General features: G+C 33.3%; 1 protein-coding gene across 2 annotated transcripts in view; it reads right to left on the bottom strand.

Annotated features, from left to right (window-relative positions):
* Window positions 1-14354, bottom strand: part of LOC114331133 (calpain-7) — a 105522-nt gene that overhangs the window by 14110 nt on the left and 77058 nt on the right. For both annotated transcript variants that reach the window (XM_028280615.2, XM_050652544.1), the window contains 3 exons: window positions 11065-11306; window positions 7128-7333; window positions 6526-6734 (listed from right to left, as the gene is read on the bottom strand). In XM_028280615.2, coding sequence (XP_028136416.1) covers window positions 6526-6734; window positions 7128-7333; window positions 11065-11306 — 657 coding nt within the window. The remainder of the gene's footprint in view (window positions 1-6525; window positions 6735-7127; window positions 7334-11064; window positions 11307-14354) is intronic.

The raw sequence follows: 14354 nt of genomic DNA, 5'->3' as shown, positions 1-14354 counted from the left end.
TAGAAGTTTTCAAGAACTTCCTACCCTCGATAGTGATGTAATCTTTCATTCTGCGTTTAAATTTTTCAAAAATACTTATTAGTTTTCTCAGGATTCGAAAAAAATAAATGCACTTAAATAGCATTGGCGCCGAAAGTTTGCGCCTATCCGCTTATAACAAGAATAAAATTTGCTTATGCATCATTCATGGAACACTGATCTTCTAAAAGATAGAAAACATAGCCACATTAACAACCTAATGGAAAACTTCGCAAAAATTAGCATTAAATTACCAACAAATATACTTTGCCTTCTAAATTATAATAGAAAAGATGTGTTCGAGTTTATATTAAAATTTATTGAAAATATAAACATGTCGATTTAAAAATAATAATAATAATAATGTCAACTTCTGTGTTCATCTTATTACCCCATTTATTCAGTCTTGGCTTGCGTGAAGGAGTGGCTCTAAATCGAGTAGGTGCCTTTCATAAGTGAATGTAAGACATACTTGGTGGGGAATTACTATTGTTTACGAAATATTTGGATCTTATGACTAGCTATATCGCACAAAAAAATAGAACAATATAAAAAATGAAGGAAAGGAAAAAATAAAACAACATAAAAAGGATAACAGTCCAAGAAAACATGGTAATCTATAATACAAAACAAATCCATGAAGCTATATTTGCCTGGATGCCTAAACAGATTTTGGCGTGGAAACCACAAGGGAGAAGGAAAAGAGAAAGGCCGAGAAGAAGCTGGAGGGAGGGAATTGAAAAAGAACTAGAGGAAAGAGAAATCCCTCCAGGTCTATGGTTAAATAGAGAAGAATGGCAGTTAGGAGTCGGAAGGCGTCAGAGAACGCTGTAAACCGATAGTAGTAGGTAATAGTAGTAGTAGTAGTAGTGTATTTGTCTGTCTATACTGACCGAATCAGTCAATCAATAATAAATTAGTTCAGATAACATTAATAATTCTGAGTAAATTATGTCGAACATTGTTTATTAGCTAACTAAACACACTACAAATAGTAAACAGTACTAATCAGCCTAATCGACAGTATTGTTAATGATACTGCTGAGAAGTGGTCATCATGTTTTTGATCAATGGACAGCAAACGATGCATCGGTCGGCAGGATAATTTTCCCCTAATATACTCATTTTAGAACTCAAGAAGTAGAAACATTCTTCGACGAAATAACAAAAGCCATAGAGGATCAAAACGTGAATTACACTATCATATTAGGTGATTTTAATGCAAAACTAGGTCAAAAATGGATGAAATGGAATCAAAAATCGGAGACTATGGATTTGGTTTAAGAAATAAATGAGGTCGTAAACTAGCTGAATATTTAGAAGAACAAAATTTGTATGGCATAAACTCTTTTTTTAAGAAGAAGGCAAACCAGAAATGGACGTGGGCATCACCAGATGGTAGAACAAAAAAATGAGATAGACTACTTCCTATCAAATAAAAAAACATATTTTCGAAGACATCACAGCATTGAATCTTTCACCACGGGAAGTGACCATCGACTCTTAAGAGCACGAATATGCATTGACCAGAAAAGAGAAAGGAATAGAAGATTTAAGAAACAACCAATAATAGACCAACAAAAATTAAAAGAAAATGGCGAAGCGTTCAGAAAAATCATTAAGGAAAACCTAATATTAAATGATACAACAGACATTAATGCGATTAACACTACATTAAAGAATAACCTTATACAAAGAGGAATAAAGGTTGCTAAGAAAACAAAACAAAGAGACAACAAAATAAGCAGAGAAACGAGAAAACTTATGGAAAAAAAGACAACAACTTCTAGCAGCAAACAGTAGATACAGAACAGAATATAAAGAATTAAACAAAACCATTAAAAGGAAGGTAACGGAAGACATCAGAAAATATAATTAAACAGAAGTAGAGAAAGTAATAGAAAGGTATCGTGGAGTAAAATGTCTAAACCCATCACTAGGAAAAAACGTCATAATATCACTTAAAAACAAAAATGGAGAGGAGCAAAGCGACTCAAGCAAAATAACAAATATAATAGAATCCTTCTATAGCGAATTATATGACACAAAACAGGAGCCTGATAATAACTCAAAAGAAAATCTAAAAAGAAGAATTAAAAATGTCAACTCTGAAATTCTACCCGATATAGACGTCCATGAAATTGAAACCGCCCTATCTCGAATGAAAAATAACAAAGCTGCCGGTCCAGATGGTATCCTTACTGAAATGCTTAAGGAAGGTAACCAAGCTATTATAGAGGAGCTGCAACTCCTATTTAATCTATGTCTACACAAGGCAGAAATACCTCACGACTGGAATGAGAGTATTACAATACTGTTATTCAAAAAAAGAGACAAAAGAGACTTAAAAAACTACAGACCTATCTCACTACTCTCACAAATGTACAAACTCTTTATTAGAATTGTAACCAATAGACTAACAAATAAAATGGACAGTTATCAGCCAGTTGAACAAGCAGGTTTCAGAAAAGGGTTTAGTACCATAGATCATCTCCTCACTATGAAAACATTGATAGAGAAGGCAAACGAATACAACCTAGATTTATGTTTAGCCTTTGTAGACTATGAAAAAGCGTTCGATAGTGTCAAGATATGGGCGATAGAAAAAGCTCTAAATAACAGCAGAATAGACTCCAGGTACAGGCAACTCTTACATAACATCTATAAAACAGCAACTATGACAGTCGAATGGGAAAATAAAACAAACAAAACAAATCTCATAGAAATACGTAGAGACGTAAGACAAGGAGATGTAATCTCCCCAAAACTCTTCACCTTAGCTCTGGAAGACGTCTTTAAAGAACTGGAGTGGGAAGACATGGGTATCAACATAAACGGGAAGAATCTCAATCACCTCAGATATTGCGATGATGTTGTCCATATTACAACCAACCAAGAAGAACTAGCCAAAATGCTAACTCAACTAGCACACGCATCGGAGAAGATAGGATTAAAAATGAACATGAGTAAAACCAAAAGCATGACAAATACAAACGACAGAATAAATGTAAATATAAATAATGTCAATATTGAGGTTGTTGACGAATATATATACCTGGGTCAAATAATCAAAGCTAATAAATATAAACCAAATAATTGAAGTACAGAGAAGAATCCGATTGGCGTGGGCAGCATTTGGAAAGTTAAGATGGATACTAAAAAGCACAAAGATACAACAGTATCTAAAAACCCTGTATTTGACCAGTGCATCCTTCCTGTTCTGACGTATGGCACAGAAACATGGATATTAACAAAGGCCAACATAAACAAAATTGAAATAACTCAGAGAAAAATGGAAACATCCATGTTGGGAATAAAACTACAAGACAGAAACTCAAACAAATAGATAAGAGAGAAAACAAAAGTAAAAAATGTAACTGAACATATAACAGGGTTAAAATGGAGATTTGCGGACCACAATGCGAGACAGGAAGATAAAAGGTGGAATGCTGAAATACAAAACTGGAGACCGTGGACAGGAAGAAGAGGAAGAGGAAGACCTCAGATGCGATGGAAGGACGATATTGTAAAAGCTGCAAGAATTAACTGGAAAAACGCAGCCAAGGACAGACGGAAATGGAAAGATTTGGGGAAGGCCTATGTCCAAAGTTGGATAGAAATGGGCTAAAAGAAGAAGAAGAAGAAGATACTCATTTTTAATTTTATACTTTTTTATTCTAATTTCCGCCATATGCATTCCTTGTCACTCTTTCTTTTTAACAGCTCACATTCAGTTCCGTACATCATAGCCGGTCTTATCGCTGTTTTATAGAATTTTCCCTTCAGCCTCATTGGAGTTGTCCTGTCAAATAACACCACTCGCTTCTTTCCACGTCACCCATCCAACCCTAACTCTGCTGCATGCATTTGCATATATTTCCCCATTACTCTGTAATACCGATCCTAGATACACAAAACTATTATGTTGCACAATCATGTCACCATTTAAAGATATCATTTTATTTGTAGTAACTCCATCTTTAAACGAACATTACAAATACTCTGTTTTTGTCCTACTAAAGTTTTAAACTTTTTTCCTCAAGAGCCTGTCTCCACATTTTGAGTTTTTGTTCTAAATCGTTTTCAATATTTCCTACTAACACTATATCATCAGCATAGCCCTAGGGAATGTTTCTCTCTCCCACACCTGTCGTAACACTAGTTGTTACTCCCCCATACACATCTCCCACAATCATTTATATTTATTGGACTTTATATACTACTAGATAATTCCTCTATATTAACTCTTAAAAACTTTGTAAATAACTTTATCGTTATGGAAACATACACTGTGGGCCGAAATAAAGGAGTACATTTTTTAGTTGAAAATAAGTTTTCTGTTTTTTGGGCGATTTAATTTCTTTTTGCAGGGCTAATAGACTAACATGTCCTCAACATGACTGCAAATTTAGAAGCAAAAATAACGTACAGGGTCCGACTTATAAAAAAATGTATGTAACGGTGCATTTGAGCTCGTTGCAAATGAAAACTGTCTTAGCTGAAATTGCATTGATATGCTCTTTTGGCAGGTTAACTATCCATAACACTTCAGTAAAAAGGAAATTTTTCAAAATTACCGGATTCGCAAAATATCATTTTTTTATTTAAATAATGTTCAGAACCCGCCTTCACCATAAAATTTTAAAAAATCCCGAATTTGTAAAATATTATTTTTTACTTAAATTGGGAAATCTTATTCGAGTACCTTTGTAATATGTTCACCAGAACGAAACCCTCTTAACACTAAATTATATCTTTTCCATCGTTTTTATACTGCCTCACATTAGCAGTATTTTTTCTTAAATTAAGAATTTGTTAAACGCTCAAATATGTCAATTTTACTTAGTAAGCCATGACTGCTTAGGTTGCCAAGGAATTTGTTTGACATTTACAGTTAAATAAGTAAATTGGACAGTTCATAACGTCATAACGCCACTTTTAAGCAAAGAGAACAAAATTTTAATTAAATATTACCGTGAACAATATAACCATGGTGCAAGAAAAATTGTAAATGCATTTCCTGAGAAAAATTTGTATATTGGAACGATAGGAGAGTTCTTAAGACATCTAAGGGAAATCCATTGGTCTATTGAAAATAAAAGTGGAAGAGGAAGAAAGAAGCTCAAGAACTGAAGAAAATATTGCTAGAGTAAGGGTTGTTTTAGGAAATTTGCAACCTGGCCAATCTGTTGGAATAAGGAAAATCGCAAAAGAAACTATGATTTCCCGCAAATCAGTTCGAAGAATCATTAAAGAAGATTGCCATCTTAAAGTATTTAAAAAAGTTTACTGTCAAAGACTTACTGCCAATGTAAGAGAAAACCGACTGGAAAGATGTAATTTGCTATTAAGAAGATTCCGCTCTCGTGAAGACAATAGAAAAATATGGTTTTCAAATGAAAAAATGTTTTATTTGCGGCCTCCTAAAAATACCCAAAATAATTGGGTGTATTCTGACATACAATTTAAGAGATAAATTCCTCTCGAGCATCTTTTAATTGAACAAAGTCATTTCTCAAAAGGTGTAATGGTCTTTGTTGCAGTATCCATGTTGGGAAAATCTCGTCTGATTTTTGTTGATGCCGGGATAAAACTTAATTCAGAAACATTACAAGAACAAATCTTGCAGCACCTATTACCTGAAATTGAAGAAGTATGTTATGATTACACATTCCGGCAGGATGGTGCTTCTTCGCACACTTCCCACAAACCAAGAATATTCTTGAATGAAACTTGCCCGGACTATATTGAGCCAGAGATGTGGCCACCTAACAACCCAGAATTAAATCCGGTTGACTATTCAATTTGGGGAATTTTCGAACAAAATTTGTATGACGGACAACAATTTGAAACCATCGAACAGCTCAAAGAAAGAATGCAGTTTGTTTGGAACAATTTTGAACAAGGTGTAATAAATAGGGCTATCAATTTATGGCGCAGACGACTTCAAGAAGTGGTAAACAATAACGGTGCCCTCATTCATACTATTTTAGTCTAAGTTTTAAAATTATTAAACTATTTTCGTAATGTGTTATTTGTTAAAATGTTATATTTTCCTAATTTAATAAAAAAATGATATTTTGTGAATCTGGTAATTTTGAAAAATTTCCTTTTTACTGAAGTGTTCTGGATAGTTTCCCTATGAAAAGAGCATATCAGTTCAATTTTAGCTAAGACAGTTTTCATTTGCAACGAGGTCAAATGCACCGTTACATAAATTTTTTTATAAGTCCGACCCTGTACGTTATTTTTGCTTCCAAATTTTCAGTCATGTTGAGGACATGTTAGGCTATTAGCCCTGCAAAAAGAAATTAAATCGCCCAAAAAACAAAAAAGTTATTTTCAACAAAAAAATGTATATTTATTTGTGGGCCTTATTTCGGCCCACAGTGTACAGTATGGTGCAAATGAAAAGAATAAATTCGATATTTCTTAAGTCGGCGACTTTAAGGAAAAATCCCGAAAGAGATCGATTTTTATTTTAAAATGCCTCTGTTATTTACTTACTTGATCTTCATATTTGTACGGATCAACTATTTTCGTCAACGTAAATGGTAAAGTCGCATACGCTCTTAAAGTATAATAAATGGTTGTAGACTTCTCATATTGGGAAACAACAACTGTAAACTTCCTGCTAGAACCAGGACTCAACAATATTTTGCAGAGATAGTGCGGACTGTTGATTTTAACTCCATCAATGTAAGGAGGAGGATCAACTAAAAATTAAAATTTCGATTTTATTAAAGCAGTAGATTGATGAAAAGTCGTTAAAAAGTTGTTAATCGATCCACAGTGATTCGATAAATGAATGGAATGAAATAAATTTTTGTACAATGAATGGGTGAAAGATAATGATAAACGGTAAGTCAAAAATGTGTCTAAAAATTACTGCTTGCGAAAACGCGAAATAAAAAGACAAAAACTAACGATAAAAAGTATATCTAAAAATTGCATAAATTGCAAAAAGAATAGAACATTTTGCATTAAACATCAGAAAAATAAATAATAAGCAATTTTACTAGTGTTTGAAATGAAAAAAACATTTTCTTTAAACAAGTACAGCACTATACTGGAGTATATAGAATATAAAAAACAACAAAAAAACTTACAGGGATAATAAATTTTTCTTCCTCCTTGATAAACGAAAAGCGTAATGTACTCCTTGTTGTCCCTAAAATCTTCAATATCTGTAATGTGTCTGGAAAGGAGAAGCCATACAGCTCCAGGTGAGTCTCCTTGTACGTCCAACGAAAATTGAGGATTTGCTGAGATGGTGTAAAGATCTTTAACGGGACCAGTTCCAGCATTCCAAGATCTACAAAATCGTAAATGTTTACATACGTGACAGCTAAAAGTGCTCAACATATTCTTTAAGTATTCGCAGAGGTGAACCAGAATATGAATAGACGTAAACATACTGTGCGCATATCAAATTAGAGCACAGAGCGCTAGTTCAGGAACCAAAGCTTTTCACCTCGCAATTTTTACAGAATGGATCAAGTTGCTTGAAAATTTGAAAATAAGTAGTGGATAGTCCATGGATCAAAATCTATATGATGCCGACAGGCGCTTTTACCATGGGCGTGGTTACCACCCCATCTCGGGGGTGGAAATTTTTTATTATATTTTGACTGCAAAAGTTAATAAAAACATTCATTCTAAGCAAAAAATTTTCTATACATTTTCTTTGATAAAATTAATAGTTTTTGATTTATTCGCTATCGAAAGTGTTAGTTTTATATCTAAAAATCAATGTTTTTCGATGGTATACTCATTTACGATTCACTCAATTTTTGCCGTAGAACAAGTTTTATCACACCAAGTTCTTGGGAATTAAATTACCTACAATCTCATTTATAAACATTTTCCGTATCTCTGATGCTAATCTCTCTATTCTGAAGAAAACGGTATTTTTTACCAAATTGCAAACATTCGTTATTCGCTTTAAACTTCGGTTTTTTTAAGACTAATCATTCTAAGACAGTCAAACTTCTAGTATGTATTAATAATACATAAATAAAGAAGAATAAATAAGGCCAATGACTAAAAACACCACTAACTTACATTATTATGCTTCCAATTGGATTTCTCCTTTTTTTTTCAAAAAAATATATTGATTTTTAACCGTAACTTTTCTATTTTTATCTTAGAAAGTTTGTTAAAAAAGAATTTTGTAGGTTTTTACCAGATCTATAAGGCTGTTAATATTAAATATTTTTAAAATTCTCAGTCACAAAAAGAGGTGGCATTGAAAGGGTTGGTAAAGGTGGTTTTTGCATGATATTACAAGTTTTAATTGTCAATAGCTCACTCAATTTTTGCCGTAAAAAAATTTTTTGCAAACCAAGTTCTTGGGAATTAAATAAGCTACAATTTCATATTTAAAGTTATTTATGTACCAAGTCAGTAAAGTGACTCTTTATCGAACGAGTCTGATATTACGAGAAGAGCGAGCGTAGCGAGCGAGGCGAGTAACACACGAGTTCGATAAGGAGTCTTTACTGGCGTGGTGCATACAAAATTTTATCGCCAACATATATTTTTTAAATTTAATGTCGTCTGAACCACTGGGGTTATAAACGACAACAATTGAAAATACATATTAAAAATAAAAAGAGATTGTAATATTAAGTAAATACATATGTACTAACAAAAAGTATACCTGAAAAATTTGTGATACAATTAAAAATCTTTTATTCCTATTTCCATTAAAAACTGTATGATACTGTTGATATTTGTATTGTCTCTAAGAAGCTCAGATATGTCCCTGGGAAGGTTGCTGGTATATTTGACAATCGGTTAAGATATGTTTTATTGATATAAAATAATATTTGCCAACATAATTTGATATTGGTTTTAATACTTATTTGCAATTTACAATTTAAGAACTTTTTAAATTTTAGACGTCATAATAATTTCATGACAGTGATGACAGATATCTTGCAAGATGATCGCTTTCGATTTTTAATCGATAGTTATCAATATTGAATATGTAATTACTAAATAAATCGGTAAAGTTTTAATTTATTTTATATGAATATAATTACAAAATACTACAGAATTTCACTTTTTGGCATAAATTTAATTAATAATATCACAAATTGCTTACAATATTTTTAATAGTTAAAGTAAATAAATTGTAAGTCCACTCAAATATTCGCCATTCGATTACTGCCATCATCCATTTACATTCAATCTCGGTTAATTTGATTGATCGCGGCAGGTAAAGTAAAATTCTTCTTTCAGTACAATAAAGTGTTACTTTACTGCCGCAAATGGCGGCAAATAAGTACAATAATGAATGACTTTAGTGACGGTTGGCGATAAAATATTATCCTATTCTATGATAAAATATTTTTTCGTATCTCTTATGCCAATCTTTCTATTCTGAAGAAAAGGGCATTTTTTACCAAACTACAAAAACTCGTTATTCGCTTTTAACTCCATTTTTTTTTTAAACTAATCATTCTAAGCCGATCAAACTTCTAGAACCTATTAACAATACACAAATCAAGAAAACCAAATCAGGTCAAACACAAATATTAATTAGGGTGGTGATTAGGGGGTTGTTTACGATCACTTTTTTGCTGAAGGAAATAGGGACTGACATTATTTTCATTATAAGTCACTTAATTTTTTTAGCTAGAGATTTTTTTTATTTCTAGAGATAGATATTTTTAAATACTTTAAATTAGTTTCAACGAGTTATCCTCGAAAAATACATAGTTTTCCCGTCCTTTGACTACAATTTAACTAATTTAACTTTAACTACAATATTTAGCATTTGAAGAAGAAGAGCCAACATATAATGAAGTATAGCTCGATCACTATTGGTCTTAAAGAAAATAAAAAAAAAACGGTTTTGTTTATTTTTTCAAAAGGTACATTTTTGTTAAGTAAAGTTGTTTTGATAAAACGAAAACTTTTTGAGTTATTAGCAGAAAACTCATTAAAAACATTGATTTTTACGATATAAAGCTAACAATTTCGATAACGAATAAATCGAAAATTATTAATTTTATCAAAAAAATGTATTGGGACCGTGCAAGCTCGGCAAAGCGACCCCTATTTCTACGCTCTGTACTTTTATTCGCACTTTTAATTATATTGGCCAATTATATTAGTCCTGGTTACTGGATAATTGTCAAGGCCATAGTCCAAAAAAATAGTAAGAAGAACAAATAAGATTCAGGTTATGTTATGAAAACGTGAACAATTGTATGTAGTAAATAAAATTTGTTATTAAAATGCAGTACTGCACTCAAAATACAATTAATTAAATTTACCTTTATATAATAATTGCATATCATAACAATATTGTGGAGCAATATATAATTTTTCTGCTTCAATGACAGAAGGTATGAAATATACGTCAATTTGACAATTTCAATTGACAATATGAATTATTTAAGATAGTTGCAATATTTCTCCGCGACTCGCGCACGGTCGTTTCTCGTTTCCCTTCCAAGTACTTGCACATCGCGAATAGAACGTTTTTTGCTTATAATGAATGTTTTACCAACTCTTGCAATCAAAATATAATAAAAATTTCCACCTCCGAGATGGGGTGGCAACCACCCCCATGGTAAAAAGGCCTTTTGGCATGATATAGATTTTGATCCTTGGACTATCCACTACTTATTCTCAAAATTTTCAAGTAAATCGATCTATTCTGTAAAAATTGCGAGGTTTTGTCCTATTTTAAGCTTCATTACTTGGACTACGCTCAGTTGATCAAGAACCGCTTAAGGTACGTATCCACTATGTTAACGCTCCGCCCTCCTGCAACTGCTCCACATAGTGGATACGTTGGCGCTCCCGGACAGTGCAACAGTGCGAGCTCCGCCTCGGCGCTCCAATCGGTGGCGGTTTATATATAAAGGAGCGCATGCTGTATCGATTGGAGCAGTTGCAGGGAGCGCGGAGCGCCAACCTAGTGGATACGTGCCTTTATCTGTTTATGTAGCTAGACAGATGATAACAAGATATTTTGTGAGTAATGACGAAATAGTGACAAAGATTCGACGGACAGATTATTATACTTACTGATGAATACAGGTTGTATGCTTAAACAGTTCTGGGTTCCAGTTCATATAGAATACATCGAAGAAATTGCAAAGACTGTCATAATCTATCCAAAATACACCGTTGTCGAACTGAGCTGCGCTGTTCGGATCAAAATTGAGTCTCCTCTGTAACTCGGGTGTCCAACGTCTAGTATCCAGTTCGGAGTAGTTTCCTCGCCATCTCAAATGGGACCAGGGATTTTTGAGCTTAAATAATCGCACCTAAAAATACAAAATCAAGATATTAGTATTTAGTTGACAACAATCAAAACGTTTGAGATAAGTTGGCTTCCCAGGAACTAGATTAACATTTTTTTAATGTCTATACGTTTTTAAGTTCCTTCAGCATAAAAAAATATAAATACTTGCCTGAGGATTCTTTCAGTCATGACGTAATCTAGTGTATTAGGCATGTCGTTGATTATTGCATGCGATTTGAGGCAAATTTGACAATTCCCTGTATTGTATTACCCAAGTATGAATTTATTTTGTTATGAAATTAAAGTGTATTCTCAAATGTATGTACAATAATATGCAAAAGTTGTATACATTTTATTATTTGCATATTAAAACATAGTTTTCAATTCCAAACAACTTTTCATAAAAACAAGTTTCAATATTGTGAAATACAGAAGTACTTTACTCTTGAGCAAAATTCATATTTGTTTACATACCTCGTATAATATTCATAAAATTTTATATCTGATATGTAGTTGCATAATAATAGGTTTTATACCATGCACAACTTTTTATGAAGAATAACTTTTTTTCGTAAAATTAATAATAAAAAGTTCCCCATATAATTCCAAGTTACACAGACACACTGTATAAATGATAACAGTATTAGTGTTCTGTGTGCATTAAAAACCTAGCCGGTAACAAAAATACTCCCCAAACATCAGGCAGGACGGCTAAAAACCAGAGAGAATTTAGACAAGTACGGACGGCGCATGTTTATGCGCCAATCAGCACATCAGATGACATAAAGATAGAGGAGTTCTACGAAAAACTATACAATAGAGCTTTTCATCGATTATCATTTGTTTCGAGCTTCTGTCATATGTTGTATAATCTGTGTATAATATTAATATACACGGATTATACGACATATGACAGAAGCTCGAAACAAATGAAAAGCCCTATCGCCAACATACCAAATAAAGAGCTTACTTTAATATGTGGAGATTTCAATGCAACAGTTGACAACACTACACAGAATGACGACATAAAGAATGTACTGGGGAAGTTCGGCATAGGCCAGAGAAACGAAAGAGGAGACCGTTTAATCGAGTTTGCTATCACAAACAATTATTCTATCATGAATACTCGATTTAAACACCATGTACGTCGACTTTATACTTGGAAAAGTCGTGGAGATAGGTCTAGAAATCAAATAGATTACATCGTTACTAAATCATCTTGGAGGAGATTACTAACTCAGTGAGCTTTATTAGTGGACTGTTTAGCATAGGGTGAATTTAAAAATAGAATAAAAAAAATAACAGTAAAAAAACCAGACCTTAAAGTAAATTGTAATAAAAATATTTCCTACCTTGTCATTTCTCGTTGCACAAGCTGGAGCAGGCCTGCTATTTTTCGTACTGCTATTGCTGAGTAGTATAAAGTATAAATCACTCGCGAGGACTATATGGAGTTTCTATACACTTTTCGGAATGATTGTAAGTGACTGTTAACCAAGAGAGTTGGTTGGCGAATTGTCTTTTTAAAATGAGGCGAGTAGGCAGGTAATTACATACAAAAAACTTTAAGGTTTTTACTTGAAAATAATGATAAAAATTAATACATACTCACTGAATTAGGTATTGGCCTACTCGTATATACGGGGTGTCCCATAATATTGAAAAGAAAATGAATTAAAATATTCTTTACAAAAACAAGAAAATTAAAAATTGTTATTCCTACTTATGTGGACGAACCACAACCGCCCACCACAATACGCAGTATTGTTACGGCTCAAAAGGCAAAGGACATAATTTTACTATAGAGCGTTTATATATACCACTATTAGTTTTCACTGTGGCCACTCTAACTATACCATCAGATCCAGGATGAACCTCAATTATACGGCCCAAAGGCCATTGTAGCGGGGGAATATTATTTTGACGGATTACCACTAAGGTACCTAGTTGGACGTTTGGAGACGGAGAATTCCATTTAGCCCTTTGATGAAGAGTTTGGAGGTACTCCTTAGACCACCGTTCCCAAATCTGTTGGTGCAACTTATTTAATAATTGCCAACGATTCAACCGATTGTGCGGAACATCGAGCAACGTTTCTTCGGCCGGAGCACTCAAAGGCTCCATGGTCAAAAAATGTCCTGGAGTTAACGCACTAAGATCGTTTGGGTCTGAACTTAACGGGCATATTGGCCTCGAATTCATGATGGCCTCAATTTGAGAAAAAATAGTATATAACTCTTCAAAAGTTAGTACTTGTTCTCCAATTGTGCGAATTAAATGACCCTTTACCGTCTTAATATTAGATTCCCATAAACCTCCAAAGTGTGGAGAAGAAGGGGGAATGAGATGCCATTGAATAGATTCATGGGAAGCAGCTTGTGATGCCAATCTGTTAAGTTCTGCTCTGGCTCCAACAAAGTTAGTGCCATTGTCACTATAAACATGTTGACATCGGCCTCTACGACTGACAAATCGCTTAAACGCAGCTAAAAACGCGTCAGTGGATAAATCAGATACGAGCTCTAAATGAAGAGCTTTTGTTGAGAAACAAATAAAAAGCGACAAATACGCTTTAAGAGTTTGAGACTTTCGAAGTTTGGAAGCTCTTATAGGAAAAGGGCCCGCAAAATCAACTCCAACATTACTGAAAGGTTTTAGTTGAGATATTCGAGCTAGCGGTAGATTTCCCATTAACGGAACTGGGGACAAAGGATTCACCTTAAAACATTTAACACATTTAGACAGTACTCTACGAATGGCTCGTTTGGAAGATATAATCCAAAAACGCTGAGAAATTAGGTATTGAACAGTTTGAAGCCCGGCGTGTAGATATTGCAGATGAGTAGATTCAATAATCATATCAGTTAATTTACAACTGTTAGGAAGTAATGCCGGAAATTTGCGATCATACGAAATGGGCGCATTAGCTAGGCGACTACCTACACGTAGAATTCCCTTTGCATCGATAAAAGGTGAAAGCTTTCTTAAATTTTTTGGAAGCAGCTGTTTATCTTGGATAAAATTTATTAAAGTATTAAAAAAGATCTGCTGTGTTCGTTTAACAAAAACC

This window comes from Diabrotica virgifera, chromosome 5 (genome assembly GCF_917563875.1).
Source record: "Diabrotica virgifera virgifera chromosome 5, PGI_DIABVI_V3a".
In the NCBI taxonomy this organism is placed as follows: Eukaryota; Metazoa; Arthropoda; class Insecta; order Coleoptera; family Chrysomelidae; genus Diabrotica; species Diabrotica virgifera.
The sequence above is the reverse complement of the archived record's forward strand: the minus strand, read 5'-3'. Positions and strand labels throughout refer to the sequence as shown.